The following is a 17,513-nucleotide window of genomic DNA, read 5'->3' as shown; positions in this document are numbered from 1 at the left end:
AAAAGCCCTTGACTAAGATTGATCAACTGCACTCTGCTGTAATCAATCATTTTGGATAAAACAAAATCTATTCTGCCTATTTCTTAAGGCAACTCTTGCATGGTCCTTTCCAACTTAACCTGCTCAATCCATCTGCCAGCCCAGTGATTTTCCGCCATTTTGACTTCCTTGCTCTTTTCTTGTTAAGACACTGTCTGTCTATCTTGATGTCTTTATTTCTCCTGCTATCTTGTAGACAGCACCTCTGGAATGAAGAGACACTTGCAGAAGGCAATAGAATCTTGTTTCTTTATAAATCTGCCCAGGCAACCCACCCCCAGTACCTTTTTTATGGAATGAAGGAAACAATCCTTATATTTGATAATTCCTTTGCCGGTCAGTTTTGGCCTGTAGGCTTCACCAATGGCTTCTTGGGAACTTTGGAGGAGCACTGACACGTGCACTTGTTATTCATAATATCAGACTCCTCTATATTATGATCTTCCCCTAGATACCAACTGTGGATTCTTTTTTTTTTTTAAGATCTATTTATTTTATTTATGTGAGTACACTGTAGCTGTTTTCAGATACAGCAGAAGAGGGCATCTGATCTCATTACAGATGGTTGCTGGGAATTGAACTCAGGACCTCTGGAAGGGCAGTCAGTGCTCTTAACCACTGAGCCATCTCTCCAGCCCGGATTCTTTAGATATAGTCATTCACATTTTATTTTCTCCTCCTAGGTACTGACTTTAACATAGACAGCTTACCTCTGCCTCGGAAAGCCCATCATGACTGGGCCCTTTTTCACGAAGAGTCCCCCAAAAACAATTATAAACTCTTCCACAAGCCAGTCATCACCTTATTCAACCATACGGCCACATTCAGCAGGCACTCCGACTTGCCACTGACTACACAGTACCTGGAAAGTGTAGAAGTCTTGAAGTCACTCCGATACTTAGTTCCTTTACAGTCTAAAAACAACCTGAGACAAAAACTGGCCCCACTGGTGTATGTTCAGTCGGACTGTGATCCACCATCAGACAGGGACAGCTATGTTCGGGAGCTGATGGCTTACATTGAAGTTGATTCCTATGGCGAGTGTTTACAAAACAAACATCTCCCTCAGCAGCTGAAAAACCCTGCCTCTATGGATGCTGATGCCTTCTACAGGGTCCTTGCCCAGTATAAGTTCATCCTTGCTTTTGAGAATGCAGTCTGTGATGATTACATCACCGAGAAGTTCTGGAGACCACTGAAGCTGGGAGTGGTGCCGGTGTATTACGGATCTCCCACCATCGCAGACTGGCTTCCCAGTAACAGAAGTGCCATTCTTGTGTCAGAATTTTCTCACCCCAGAGAACTGGCAAGCTTCATCAGGCGACTGGATTATGACGACGGATTGTATGAGACCTATGTGGAGTGGAAGCTAAAGGGCGAGATCTCTAACCAGCGACTTCTGACAGCTCTCCGGGAACGGGAGTGGGGCGTGCAGGACATCAACCAGGACAACTACATTGACACATTCGAGTGTATGGTGTGCCGCAGGGTATGGGCCAACAGGAGGCTACAGGAGCAGGTGAGTGGATGGAAGTCTGGTGGTGGCCGTGGGCTGTCTCTCGGTGTGGTTCTGGTCTTCCTTCTGTGGCTGTTGCCTGCCACTGTTCTCCATTCCTAGAAGAGAGGTGGATCACACAAGGAGGTAGAAGATTGCTCTACTCTTGGGGGAGACTGGCGTGCTTACAATTCAGGACCTCTGAAGCTCTTCAGTTCTCCTTGTCTCTGCTGAAGGATGTTTCGGGGACTGATGCTGGACATTGGCACAGGGGCTGCAGAGAGAGGGAGAAGGTCCCCAGATCAGAAATGTAAGAGGTCTGCCTGCCATGTGCATGAGCGACTCTGTAACTTCTCCATAAGGAGCACGTGGTTTGTGGCAGCCCCCTCCACTCAAGCCCACAGCCTGCCATCAGGAAACTCATATTGTACATGCCGTTAGCTACCTTTGTCTCTGTTCTTGACTGCGTTCTTTCTGACATACACTCATGCTTCCTAATATAATATAATTATCCTAATTCTTAATGCTTGGATCAAAATCTGAAGGTTTTCAAAGCCACTTACAGAGACTTCACAAGTTGACCATTTCTCATTCCCAAATCCCAAGCCTGAAATGCTCTAAAATTAAAAAGTTTTGAGTGTCAGTTCGTTGGTCAAAAAGTGTCAGACTTTCGAGCATTTTGGATTTCAAATATTCAGTTCTTATGTGAAGGATGCTCAGCTTGTAAGATTTTTCAGGACTCGGGTGAGGAATGCTCAACCTGTATGAAGAATTCAAATAACAATGAGGCTAATGTCATGGGGCAAAGACCCAAGGACCACGTGACCAAACCAGGCTATGAATTTGAGAGTATTTATTAAGCCCACTGATGACTGCCTAGAGAGAAATAGTTCTCACAGAGCAGCCCTGACTACTTTCTGCAGAGAGCTTTTAAAGCAAAAACCTATATCTGGGTTGTCACTTGCAAGCGGCAGTAGAACAAGCAAGCAGTTTAACAGAAGTAAAAACTTGCAGGTAGCCGCGGCACCTTGACCTCAAGTGCCTGGGACGATGTTGCATAATTTTAAAGGGACTTTTCCACAGGAAGGGCTTTAGACAGAGAGTCAGCTCTGAGTCAGATCTTAGATGGCTACAGAGATGGAGGGGCAGTCACAGTAAGCCTGAAGTATCTTCCTTTTCTTAAATTATTATAAAATGGCTTATGACATCTTCAATGCTTAGATTACTCTTGATACATGTTTGCATAACAAATGGCCCCACTCTCTGCATGGCTGAATCTATTAAAATGGTATTTATTGAAGGAAACAGAAAGGCTAGTTTTAGTTTCCTACACAATTAAGAAGGGCTGTTATCCAAAATATACAAAGAACTCAAGAAATTAGACACCAACAAACTAAATAACTCAGTTTTAGAATGGGCTACAGATCTACACAGAGAGTTCTTTTTTTCTTTTTTTTCTTTTGGTTCTTTTTTTTTTTTTCTTTCTTTTTTTCGGAGCTGGGGATAGAACGACCCATAACACACTCCCCAAGTGTGCATATGCATATCATGTGGGGACACACACACACACACACACACACACACACACACAGACACACACAGACACACAGACACACACACAGACACACACACACACACACACACACACACACACACACACACACACACATACAGATGCCCATGTCTGTGCCAAGAGACAAGTCCTCACCAAACACTGAAATTTCTAGCTCCTTGATCTTTTACTACCCAGACTCTAGAATTATGAGAAACGCCTAGTTTATAGTTTTCTGCTACAGTAGCCTGAATACACAAAGGCACGAGCTAGGATATTAAACAAAGGCCATGTAAACTTATGTGTGAACTGAAGTAATTGAAGCCTGCAAAGTTGATAAAATTATTTTTTTCTACATTCTGTGTGAATTGAATAAAATTGAACGCTACAAAGTTGATAAAACTATTTTTCTATATTCTAGCAGTAAATGATTGGAAAATTAAATTGTTTTAAATGCTGTTATAGTACCATAACATATAAACTAATTAGAGTTTCATAACCAGTTACAAAGTAACACACACCAGAAGTGAAAAATACTGTCCAGAGAGGCTGAAGAAGAGCTAAATCAATAGCCAGATAAATCATACCAAGGATTTGATCAATATTTTCAGTTCTAAAATTGATAGGGATTTAACATAATCTCCGTAGAAAGCCTGTCGAATGTGTTTGTAGCAACTTACAAACGAATATAAAATGTGTACAGATCTAAACTGACATGAAATTTGCAGGTAAATCGATGGGGCCGGGAATAATCATTCTTAGTGAGGTAACTCAGACCCAGGAGGAAGAACGTGGCATGTTTTCTCAACGTTTGTGGCTGTTGGCTTTGAATCTTTATATGAGGCATATCCACAGAGGCCAAGAAACTGGGGAGAGTGTCTGTGTGGGTGGGTGGTGTTGGTTCAAGGGAAAAAGATTTAGAATTCAGGTAACAAAGGGATGTAGGAAATATTGAAGCAAGAAAGATTTAATGGGCTAGGTAGGAAAGAAGAGTGAATATGGGAAAAGATAGCTAATACTACAGACCTTCGAGAAAGTCATCTGGAAACCTAGCACTATAGAAGATGGCAATACTCTTTAATAGGAGGGCAGTGCCCCTCCTAGATCTTATAGGCTATGGAAAGCCGGTGCCAGGAATGAGTTACCTCTTTTTGGAGTTGTTGATCCCACGAACTCCCCCATAAATTGTTATAGGTTATTGTCATTGCTCTTGATTATTCTCCAGAACTTCTTGCTGAAGGCATCATGTATGGAGGCTGTAGAATACAGAGAAATCCATGGTAGTGACCTCGAACCTCCCTTTGTATCGGCATGTGCTACCTGAGAAGAAAAATAGTCATCAGTCTTAGCCAGCTGTATATTATGTGTGTTTTCAAAAATGACAGGGCTGGCAAGGTATGCCTACTGGTGAAATGGTGACATGAATGTTTTGGAAGCAGCCAATCACTTTCTGATATTTAAGGCCACCTTCATAAGATAGCACCCATACCTGATACCATCATATGGGCCAAGAACCTGTCATATGGCTAGATAGACCCCAGGCCCCAGGGGAGAGCCTACTGTTATTTTGCTAAGTAGCATAGCAGTCAACAGAGTCCTGATGACTTACCATTATGTTTATAGTTTAGTGCATCTCGAAACCTGCTAGAGAAACTTCTTTTTGTAGTTTATGGCATTTAACACAGAGATCCAAAACTGCTCAAAGTGTGGAGAATAAGAGCCTCTTCTCAGTTCTAAATGGAATGTGTATATCACACTTCTCCTGAGGCTCAGGGATCATTGTAGAAGAGAGAAGAGAAAGATATCAGAGACAGTGGTTAGGTTTAGGGTTCCGGTTAGGGTTAGGATTGAAATAGTGTTCTCTGGGCACAGCCAGTCAGCTGCACATATGAACTCAACAGAGATTGTGGCAGAACATGCAAGACTTATTATGCAAGATCAAGACGGACACATTTCAGCTTGGAGGAGGGTAGAGGTCAGGAAGTCCCACCTCAAACTGAAGATCTGTTGACAATTAGTAGCTGTCAGGAGAGGAAGAGTCAGTTTTCTTTAAGGATGTGACCCCTGGTAGGTAGGGCCATGCTCCAGTGAATGACCCTGCACCCAGGAATATCTGAGCAGCACATAATACACTAGATGGATTATGTAACGAATAAAAGGAGTTATGAAGGGTAAGGAGGAGTGGATCTGGAGGAAGTTGGGAAAGGACTAGGGGGCGAAATGATAAAAAATACATTCTATTCAAATCTCAAAGAATTAATTGAAATGTAAGACTTTATATACATTTTGACAAATATTTAAAAAAATATGCTGAAAAAGACTACCTTTTAAAGTAAATTTTGCTACCAAACTGAATATCTACCTGCAGAAGGATGAAGTTAGATGCCTCTCTCTTATCCTGCACAAAAATCAAAGTGGATCAAAGACCTTAATTTAATATGTCAATACTAGAAGAAAATATTTCAGGGTGTAGGTGTAGGCAAGAAACTTTCTAAATAGACCCCAGTGAACAGAGCACATATCCTCATGACAAATGACAAATAGGACTTTGTGAAATTGAAAAGCTTCACAGCAAGAGAAACGATCAGCAGACATAAGGGACAGCCCACAGATGGGAGAAAATTGCCGTCAGCTATATTTCAGACAGGGATGCTGATACCTGGAATATATAAGGAGCTGCAAATATTAATACCAGAAAACAAAACAATAAGTGAACCAATGAACTGAAGAAGCTCCAAAAGCTGAAACACAAATGCCTATTAAAATGTATGGAAATGGGCTTACCCTCATTAGTCATCAGAGAGAGAGAAATGAAAGCCTTGGAATTCCACTCAGAAGGGCAGTCACTGAGAAGATGCTGATGAGGTTATGGTCATAAGGGAATGCTGCTGGTGGGGATTTAAATTAGTCCAGCCACTGTGGGGGTCAGGATGGCAGTTCCTAAGGAGTCTAAGAATTTATCTATCATAGGACACAGCTACACCACTTCTGGGTATTTACATAAAGTACTTCAAGTCAACAAATCTTGGAGAAACTTACACACTATAGGACTGTTTACAACAGCTGTTGTGGAATCAGCCAGGGTGTCCAGTAGCAGAGGAGTGGGGAAAAAATGCAGTTCGTAGTCATGGAGTCCTTCCTTCCTTCCTTCCTTCCTTCCTTCCTTCCTTCCTTCCTTCCTTCCTTCCTCCCTCCCTCCCTCCCTCCCTCCCTCCCTCCCTCCCTTCCTTCTTTTCCCCTCTCCTCTCCCCCATCCCCTCCCCTTCTACCCTCCCCTCCCCTCCTACCCTCGCCTCCCCTCCTCCCCCCTCCCCTCCCCTCTCTTTTTTCTCCTATACAGATTTTAAATTGTTTGCAAGAAAATGGGTGAGCTGAAGAGAATCGTGTGAAATGAATTAAGACACTCTCCAATAAATACATCACATTTTTAGTTTCACGATTTTACACAGATTCCTAAAACCACATACGAACATATAACATAAAAGGAGACGCAAAACTGGCTAAGGAAACAAAAGGACTTAGTGGAAATTGGGGGGCTTAGAGAGAGGGGAGACTAGAGGGATATGGAGAGGATTTTGTACAGTGTAATATATATTCTTGTGTAAAAATATCTTTATGTAATTCAGGACCAGGTACAATAAATATATAGAATAATATATGTTTTAAAATATATAATGTAGGGTTGGGACTCTGTGGTGGAGGTAACCTCGTAGGTCTTTCCCTGTTCACTTGCAAGTCCACTGTACCTTGTTCATGTTGGTGAGACTTTGTGGGTATAACTTCTGTTATTACCAGGAGACACAATCTCAGAGCAAACTCTCTTATCCTCTGTTTCTGACAATTTTTTTACCCTTTCTTTTGCAATATTACAATAAGCCTTAGGTGAGGGAGTGTTTTGTGTGTGTGTGTGTGTGTGTGTGTGTGTGTGTGTGTGTGTGTGTATTCAATGGCACTGTGCTCCACAACTCTTATCAACCCTACAAAGAACTATAGGCAACCAAAGAAAGCTGGGAAGCTGGGAGCAGGAGAGGTGGTCATCCCAGGGAAGAGCACATCAATTGGTTGTCCAATGCCAAATGGACGACTCTGAAAACATACACACAAGTACCATTGTATAGACTGACCAGGTTCATCCATGTATATATTTAGACTTTTTCCTGGTTCCTTGTGAGTGTCACATCATGCACCCCAGTCCCTCTCATCTCCCATCCCCTCATATCCATCCTTAGCCCTTGCAACCTTGAAGCACACCCCCCCCAATAAACCCCAAGCAAACAAATAAAGAACCAAAACAAACCATAAAAAATCTCATCATGGAAGCTGTAGTATGTTATAGTGTATCCCACAGTATATCCCTCTGCCCACAAGTCTTCACGCGCAAATGTTCATTGCAGTGAAGAATCAGTCTGGCCAGAGATCTCTGGTTTCTGTGACACCATCAATATTGTGTCCTCACCAGGATTCCTTCAAGTTATCCTGTTGCTGCCCTGTGTCATGGAGATCCTACAGCCCCGACTTAGCAGGATCTTACATGCTCTGACAGTTCACAGATGATATAGATTTTGGGGTGGGCCAACTCAGAATCCTGGATCTGGGCCTGGATGGCAGCTGAGGTGGCTGAACAGGTTATATTTAAGTGTGTGTGTGTGTGTGTGTGTGTGTGTGTGTGTATGTTTGTATGTATGTCTATAAATATGTACATATATATGTATACATGCATGCCATAAAAATTGGAAAAAAGAGGCCATGAATTTGAAGACCAGGGAGGGGTGTATGAGAAGACTTGGAGGGAAAGAAGATAAGGGAGAAATGGAATTATATTCTCAAAACATCCTATTTTGTATTTACCATAATTTAAATGCAACATTACGGATCCTCTGTCCAGTTAAAATAACACATAGTCTAGCCTTTCCCCAGGGCCTTCTAAATAGATATCCTAAGGGGAATGTCTTCTGTCAGAGAGATCATAGTCATGGGGTTAAAAACCTGTCCTAGCTCTCCCTGCTCCCATAGCTCTCGGACCACCCTGCTCAGTATTACACCAAGCAAGCTTTGATATCTCTGTTTACAGTGAGTTGTCATCATGTCCAAGTTTCAAGGACACATTCAACCTGTCACAAGAAACAGCTTCAGTTATTCTTGTTCCAGCATTGGATTTCATGAGTCCGTCCCTCCAGGTCTGTGAAAGCTATTCTATGTCACTCTCACCTCAGCCCACACACTTCACGATGGGCTCCATATGCTTCTCCAGTTCTTTCTTGCCAGCATGGCCTGGTCAGGTCTGCTAGAGAATTCTTGTGGTTCCAGCAGGCTGTCGCTTCTCAGACCTGGTGATGGGTAGGTGCTGCCCTTATTAAAGTTCAAGGCTCCACAGCAGTGGAGAGAGCATCTACTCTTATCACGTAAAGACTGCTCCATGGGACCACTTAGCCTGGTCTCCACAGAAAGCAAAAATGGAAGCAGAGTCTTAAGGACTGTGTGGCTTTATTAGGAAGTCTAATCCCAGAGAGGAAGAGGCACACAGAGCAGCACAGGAAGGAAGCAGGGTAGATACAGAGACGTGACAGGGCTTTTCTGTGAGTTTCATTGGCTACAACCATACACTGAGACACATACCCTGTCTCTCAGGACCAGTTCTTCAGAGAAGGAAGGAGATATAATATATCTTCTTCTGATTAAAGGAAAGGTGCCCCACAGAGCCCAACTCTTTTGCTGTATTGAGTTGGAATATGGTTATAAGGTGGTCCATGACTTCAGTAGTTAACTTTGCGGGTAGGAAGAAGGGAGAGTCACACAGAAGAGGTGAGGTAGACATTTTGTCCCAGCCCTGCTCTGTTGCAACTAGAGAGAGCTGAACTCTTGGAGTACGTGTGATGTATGTCATCATATCACTGTGACAAATCCCTTGTGCAGAGAGTGTAGGGCAAAGGGTGTCCTTCCTCATGGTTTCAGAAGTTTCAACCCACTGTCCTTGAGCTTGTCTTTTTAAAAAAAATATTAACAAGAGAACACTGTGGCAGCTGCTATATGATCAGTTAGTCACCTCAGGGCAGAGTAGAGATGGGAGATAAAGGCAGGGGAAGATAAAGATGAGAGGGAAAGAAACACCTCAGTGATCTCTTCATCCAGTTACATCCTGTATCCTAAAGTTCCAGAACCTCCTGGAACAGTGCCAGCAGCTGAATGCCAACTTTTTAATACATAAGCCTTTTGGGGACATATTTCATAGTGAGGTATCCATTGGTATTCAATGCCCTTACCCTCGTGTAAGCCTGGGAATCTAAAGTCTTTAGGTTAGACCGTTGAGATGGCTCAGTAATTAATGGTGCCTGATTCCAAGCCTGACAACTCGAGTTTGACCCCCAGAATATGTAGGATGGAGAGAGGATTGACTTTCAAGGTGGTTCTCTAACTTCTGCATGCACATTCCTCCCTGTCCTGCCCGCAGAGTACAGAAGGTGTGGTGTAACTCTAGTAAGAAAATCCAGTCCCACTCCTCAAATTCTTTGAAAGTAGATTTTTGTCCCCCATGAGTGGTGAGCATCAGTTTTCTGTATGCAGAATCAGGACATGCAGACTCCATGCGTCTTATCCAAACATCGAGTAGCTTTAACTTTGCTGTTGTCCCCACCTTTATGGCCACGCCCAGGGATCCCATGGGGCACCAAGCTCCAGGATATCTTGGTGTTCTTGCAGCTTCTTGGAATTGGGTTTTCTCTGGTCAGCTGAATCATTGCTGCCCACCTATTAACTTTGCAGCTTCCAAATATTTGGTTACCATTTTCTTTATCGTTTTAAATTTTCTTTATAAATCTATACCACAACACAGCATGTATTATTTTCATCATGTGGGGGAATTCAGGAGAGAATGGGATTAAAATGTGTGTCCAGCGAATGCCATTTTACTTGGACATCTTCATTTTATTTACTGAAAAAAAATGCTGTACAACTATTTTATTATGGCAGTTCCCTCATTCTGGATGGACCGACTTAGAAAACAGCCATCAATAAAAGCATTTTGTCATAATGCTTGGAGTTTGAACTGACAGCATTGAGTAATTATGGAAATAAACTTCGATGAGCTCTGGGAAGGAAAAAAGTCTCCAATCAGGAACATAAATATTTACAGTACAGATCCTACTAGAATCTTCCAAAGGGCCGTCCTCATTATTGGAAAAACTTTTTCGTGTAGCTGCCACAGTGCTAAGGAGACCAGCTGTTAGCAGTGACTCCATTATCCACCAAGAGGGTGCACCATCTAGTAACAAACGATAGAATTAAATGGAGTTGGAGTCACATTTCAGAATCCCATGGGGAGACAAAGCTGTTGGCACTAAATAAATACACTTGTTATGACTGTGCCACCAACTGGACTTGGAGACAATGAATTGTGTGTATGCATGTGTGTGCATTTACATGTGCGTGTGCATGTGGGTTCTTTGAGAAAATCAACAAGATAGATAAACCCTTAGCCAGACTAACGAGAGGACACAGAGAGTGTGTCCAAATTAACAAAATCAGAAATGAAAAGGGAGATATAACTACAGATTCAGAGGAAATTCAAAAAAATCATCAGAACTTACTATAAAAGCCTATATTCAACAAAACTTGAAAATCTGCAGGAAATGGACAATTTCCTAGACAGATACCAGGTACCGAAGTTAAATCAGGAACAGATAAACCAGTTAAACAACCCCATAACTCCTAAGGAAATAGAAGCAGTCATTAAAGGTCTCCCAACCAAAAAGAGCCCAGGTCCAGACGGGTTTAGTGCAGAATTCTATCAGACCTTCATAGAAGACCTCATACCAATATTATCCTAACTATTCCACAAAATTGAAACAGATGGAGGACTACCGAATTCCTTCTATGAAGCCACAATTACTCTTATACCTAAACCACACAAAGACCCAACAAAGAAAGAGAACTTCAGACCAATTTCCCTTATGAATATCGACGCAAAAATATTCAATAAAATTCTGGCAAACCGAATCCAAGAGCACCTCAAAACAATCATCCACCGTGATCAAGTAGGCTTCATCCCAGGCATGCAGGGATGGTTTAATATACGGAAAACCATCAACGTGATCCATTATATAAACAAACTGAAAGAACAAAACCACATGATCATTTCATTAGATGCCGAGAAAGCATTTGACAAAATTCAACACCCCTTCATGATAAAAGTCCTGGAAAGAATAGTAATTCAAGGCCCATACCTAAACATAGTAAAAGCCATATACAGCAAACCAGTTGCTAACATTAAACTAAATGGAGAGAAACTTGAAGCAATCCCACTAAAATCAGGGACTAGACAAGGCTGCCCATTCTTTCCCTACTTATTCAATATAGTTCTTGAAGTTCTAGCCAGAGCAATCAGACAACAAAAGGAGGTCAAGGGGATACAGATCGGAAAAGAAGAAGTCAAAATATCACTATTTGCAGATGATATGATAGTATATTTAAGTGATGCCAAAAGTTCCACCAGAGAACTACTAAAGCTGATAAACAACTTCAGCAAAGTGGCTGGGTATAAAATTAACTCAAATAAATCAGTAGCCTTCCTCTACACAAAAGAGAAACAAGCCGAGAAAGAAATTAGGGAAATGACACCCTTCATAATAGACCTAAATAATATAAAGTACCTCGGTGTGACTTTAACCAAGCAAGTAAAAGATTTGTACAATAAGAACTTCAAGACTCTGAGGAAAGAAATTGAAGAAGACCTCAGAAGATGGAAAGATCTCCCATGCTCTTGGATTGGCAGGATTAATATAGTAAAAATGGCCATTTTACCAAAAGTGATCTACAGATTCAATGCAATCCCCATCAAAATACCAATCCAATTCTTCAAAGAGTTAGACAGAACAATTTGCAAATTCATCTGGAATAACAAAAAACCCAGGATAGCTAAAACTATCCTCAACAATAAAAGGACTTCAGGGGGAATCACTATCCCTGAACTCAAGCAGTATTACAGAGCAATAGTGATAAAAACTGCATGGTAGTGGTACAGAGACAGACAGATAGACCAGTGGAATAGAATTGAAGACCCAGAAATGAACCCACACACCTATGGGCACTTGATTTTTGACAAAGGAGCCAAAACCATCCAATGGAAAAAAGATAGCATTTTCAGCAAATGGTGCTGGTTCAACTGGAGGTCAACATGTAGAAGAATGCAGATCGATCCATGCTTATCACCCTGTACAAAGCTTAAGTCCAAGTGGATCAAGGACCTCCACATCAAACCAGATACACTCAAACTAATAGAAGAAAAACTAGGGAAGCATCTGGAACACATGGGCACTGGAAAAAATTTCCTGAACAAAACACCAATGGCTTATGCTCTAAGATCAAGAATCGACAAATGGGATCTCATAAAACTGCAAAGCTTCTGTAAGGCAAAGGACACTGTGGTTAGGACAAAACGGCAACCAACAGATTGGGAAAAGATCTTTACCAATCCTACAACAGATAGAGGCCTTATATCCAAAATATACAAAGAACTCAAGAAGTTAGACCGCAGGGAGACAAATAACCCTATTAAAAAATGGGGTTCAGAGCTAAACAAAGAATTCACAGCTGAGGAATGCCGAATGGCTGAGAAACACCTAAAGAAATGTTCAACATCTTTAGTCATAAGGGAAATGCAAATCAAAACAACCCTGAGATTTCACCTCACACCAGTGAGAATGGCTAAGATCAAAAACTCAGGTGACAGCAGATGCTGGCGAGGATACGGAGAAAGAGGAACACTCCTCCATTGTTGGTGGGATTGCAGACTGGTACAACCATTCTGGAAATCAGTCTGGAGGTTCCTCAGAAAATTGGACATTGAACTGCCTGAGGATCCAGCTATACCTCTCTTGGGCATATACCCAAAAGATGCCCCAACATATAAAAAAGACACGTGCTCCACTATGTTCATAGCAGCCTTATTTATAATAGCCAGAAGCTGAAAAGAACCCAGATGCCCTTCAACAGAGGAATGGATACAGAAAATGTGGTACATCTACATAATGGAATATTACTCAGCTATCAAAAACGAGTTTATGAAATTCGTAGGCAAATGGTTGGAACTGGAAAATATCATCCTGAGTGAGCTAACCCAATCACAGAAAGACATACATGGTATGCACTCATTGATACATGGCTATTAGCCCAAATGCTTGAATTACCCTAGATGCCTAGAACAAATGAAACTCAAGATGGATGATCAAAATGTGAATGCTTCACTCCTTCTTTAAAAGGGGAACAAGAATACCCTTGGCAGGGAATAGAGAGGCAAAGATTAAAACAGACACAGAAGGAACACCCATTCAGAGCCTGCCCCACATGTGGCCCATACATATACAGCCATCCAATTAGACAAGATGGATGAAGCAAAGAAGTGCAGGCCGACAGGAGCCGGATGTAGATTGCTCTTGAGAGACACAGCCAGAATACAGCAAACACAGAGGCGAATGCCAGCAGCAAACCACTGAACTGAGAATAGGACCCCCGTTGAAGGAATCAGAGAAAGAACTGGAAGAGCTTGAAGGGGCTCGAGACCCCATATGTACAACAATGTCAAGCAACCAGAGCTTCCAGGGACTAAGCCACTACCTAAAGACTATACATGGACTGACCCTGGACTCTGACCTCATAGGTAGCAATGAATATCCTAGTAAGAGCACCAGTGGAAGGGGAAGCCCTGGGTCCTGCTAAGACTGAACCCCCAGTGAACTAGACTATGGGGGGAGGGCAGCAATGGGGGGAGGATGGGGAGGGGAACACCCATAAGGAAGGGGAGGAGGGAGGGGGATGTTTGCCCGGAAACCGGGAAAGGGAATAACACTCGAAATGTATATAAGAAATACTCAAGTTAATAAAAAAAAAGTTATAGCAATTAAAAAAAAAGCTATCTCAAGTGTACCTCAACACAGTGCTTGGCCAAAGCAACTCCAAGTGTACCCCAACATAATGCCTGTTAACGTAACCCCATGTGTAGCCCAATACAGTACCTGTCCAAAGCAACCCCATGTATACCCCAACACAGTGCCCGTTAATGTAACTCCATGTGTACCCCAATACAGTACCTGTCCAAAACAACTTCAAGTGCACCCCTATATAATGCTTGGCCAAAGCAATCTCAAGTGTGCCCCAGCACAATGCCTGGTCAGAGCAACCCCAAGTGTACCCCAATATAATGCTTGGCCAAAGCAACCCAAGTGTGCCCCAGCACAATACCTGGTCCAAGCAACTCTAAGTGTACCCCAACACAGTACCTGGTCAGAGCAACCCCAAGTGTACTCTACCACAATAGTTAGGAAAAGCCCAATTTTGAATCTACTCCTGGTCTTTTGAACTTTCCATTGCTAGTACATCTCCCAGATATTAAGTCTGAACGTTTCTTCACAGTCTGCAATTTGGTTCTCTGTGTTTAGAGATGTCTTGGTAAAGAGTTCTTGCGTTATTATAATGGTAGGCCAAGGAGTAGGGAATTGGGAGAGGGGGCTGGTTGTCGAAAAGGCACCTTAACAACTCTGATTTACTAACATCTCAGAGAGCAAGTCTTTTACTCTGCTTGTTCCTGCTTGTTTAAAAAGAAATCAAAAGAGAAGCTCGGGCTCTTAAAATTGCCACAGAGCTGAAAGGTAACCTGAAGGCAGCAGGTGGTGGTCTTGTCACACAGCTGACACAAATTAAGATATCGGCCAAACTCGTAAAACAAGCTAGCTGTCTTCTTTCTGAAATGCCCATCTTGAATCTTAGGTCTCAGAAACAGCATTTAACAGACCAAAAGTTTAAAATAATCAGAATTAAAGAGGTTATTTATGTCTTCCTTCCCTAGTCCAAGGGAGTGAAATGCAGTTTTCATGTCCTCTCCCATAAAAGCCTTAGCCCGGACTCAGACGCAGCACGACTTCCCACCTTCTTTTGTCTGCTTTTGCCCCTTAGTACAGAACCCTGCTCTCCTCCCCTGGGCTCTGGTTTTATTAAGAGCCCCTCGGTTTCCATTCTGCTCTCTAGTTCTTTGTGTAGTCACGTGCTGGGCTACATGACGTCTAGTCATGTCAGGCCAAGCCTTATTGAGAACAGAGACAGCTCTCCAGTAGCAGTGCCAGTACCAGGCCTTTGGAAACCAAACTATCAGGAAGAGGGTTGGGGGGAGGATTGCCCTCCGAAGTAAACTGCATGCCTCCTTTGACAGTCCCTTTTATACCCACAGCCCTGCCCACATCCCAGTATCTTCTCATATGTTTTCTGTGGGCATTTTAAGGAAAAGAAAGTATATTGACCTCACGATGGTAGCATCAAAATTGCTTTTAGATCCCCCAATTTGGTTTACTGCTCTGTTTTTTAACTTTGAGATAGGTAAGGATTATACTCATGATCAATCTGATACATTAATGTTATTTTTATGTTGAACAACATATTTTTAGGAAAAGATTCTTATGCATATAGACGAAAGCATGAAATAACCCTACTTATTTAAAGCAAAACCAACTTCTTTCACCTCATTTGCTTCTTCATAAGCTACCACAATCATTAGCTAATTATGCCATCACTTTGGCATTAATTTGATATTTATAAGTATTTATATATATCTTTTTGATAGTGTTCATATGATTATGTTATAGAACTTATTCAGAAATTGGCTAGATAGTATACTGCCTTGTTTCTTTTCCTTCTTACAGCTTTTTTTCCTTCTAATTAATAATTTTATATTGTTGGATTACTTTTTCTCTGGAATTCTCACTGTTAGGCTTTTGATTGCTTACATCTTCTATGAAGAGTTCATGAACTCTAAGGGTAATGATCGATCTTGATTGTCAATATGGCAGTCCTGAGATACAGGGGAGATGGGTATGTTTCTGAGGACATTTCCAATCATTGTTTGATCATGAGGGCCTGGTAACATGATCGATGGCTTAACCCATTTATGGAGTCAAACCTTAACAAGCCATTGTAAACTGCTAGGGTCAAGAAAATGGAGCCTAGATGAAGGATATAGGTCACCGAGAGTATATCTTAGAGCAGTGGTTTTCAATCTGTGGGTCTCTGACACCTTTGGGGGTTCACATGTCAAATATTTGTAGTCAACCTGTGACTACCAGTCAATGTAGGTACTTTGAATGGGAGTCTGGGAATTAAAGGACAGGTACGAGAGAAGAATGGAGCCAAGACAAAGTTTTGATCAAGGCTCAACCTCATTGCAAAGCAGCAATCACAAGCCCAACCTCTAGACGTGACTGATGGCATAAGTCACCTCATGCTGGCAGCCAATGGCCTAGGTTTTCATTTCTCAGTACAGGTCTCTCTTAAAGCAAGGTGAAACTGAGATCAGGGTGAAAGTGGAGCTCCAAACTCGGGCGGGGAAATTCTACCAAGTACTGTGTTAGCAAAAAAACTGATATGGCAACTCCTGCTATCCAGGTCAGGGTAGAACATCCAGAGATATTTATATTATAGTTCATAACAGTAGCAAAATTACAGTTATGAAGTATCAACAAAAATAATTTAATGTTTGGGGGTCACCACAATATGAGGGTTATAGCATTATGAAGGTCTTAGAGGGTATATCTTTAGCCAGTGAGATAGCTTGGTAGAAAGATGCTTTCACACCTGATAACCCGAGTTCCACCTCTGGAACCCACACGACAGAAGGGAAGTATCAACAAGTTGTCTCTGGCTTTTCTATCCATCCCATGTCACCCCTCCTCTCTAATAAACAAGAGAGATGTCATCTAAGAGAGAAAGAGCCATCTCTTGCTTGGTTCTTCTGTCTTTGTTCAAGTGTGTGGGGTATCTTCATTCTACTCTAGGGTTTATGACATAGCATAGCCAAGTAGAAACTGTGAAATCATCAGTTTTCCTGGGAATTTTTAAAGCATTTTACCATTACTTCTAAAAATGTTTTCTTGGACAAATCTTGTTAATGGAAGGGTTACACTTAAAAGCTGATTCTGTGTACCCTTTACCTTGCTTCTCTTAAAGCCACTTTGCTTGTCAACACGAAAACATTACCGTTGCTGCATCGCTACTAACTGAATTACAGGCATGTTTCACTTTAGAGAAACTTTATTGTATTTCTCCCGCCGTTTGCAGTTGATAGCTGCAGGAAAAGAGAGTATCAGTTTCCTTTAACTGAGTGATGCTGGGTATGTCAAGCCATGTAGATCCTGTGTCCAGAAGTAGGTGGCCAACACAAGTCAGGTTCCATTTAGTTTCTTTTCTAATGGAATATTTTTAATGATTATTGGGAAAGCATCACGATCACACTTGCTTTCCTTTACTCCAAAGTCCACCCTCCCACCCCTGTGCCCTCACGCCCAAAAGAAGAAATATACATCACGCCCAACTTGGGTTGAACGCATACTCATTGCAGTGTGAACAATGAAACTCCCAGTCACCAGCCCGTTAAAGATAGCTGAGTCCTTC

At 42.0% G+C, this 17,513-nt stretch overlaps 1 protein-coding gene across 6 annotated transcripts in view; it reads left to right on the top strand.

Annotated features, from left to right (window-relative positions):
* Positions 1-17,513, top strand: part of Fut10 (fucosyltransferase 10) — an 89,987-nt gene that overhangs the window by 60,579 nt on the left and 11,895 nt on the right. For 5 of the 6 annotated variants that reach the window (XM_017600205.3, XM_017600204.3, NM_001411761.1 and 2 more), the window contains one exon: positions 723-1,558. In XM_017600205.3, coding sequence (XP_017455694.1) covers positions 723-1,558 — 836 coding nt within the window. Of the gene's footprint in view, positions 1-722; positions 2,879-17,513 lie in introns of those variants that run through there. The other variant, NM_001012360.2, reaches the window with a different exon arrangement.

The sequence above is a fragment of the Rattus norvegicus genome, chromosome 16 (genome assembly GCF_036323735.1).
Source record: "Rattus norvegicus strain BN/NHsdMcwi chromosome 16, GRCr8, whole genome shotgun sequence".
Lineage (NCBI taxonomy): Eukaryota > Metazoa > Chordata > Mammalia > Rodentia > Muridae > Rattus > Rattus norvegicus.
This window is presented reverse-complemented; position numbering and strand designations above follow the sequence as displayed.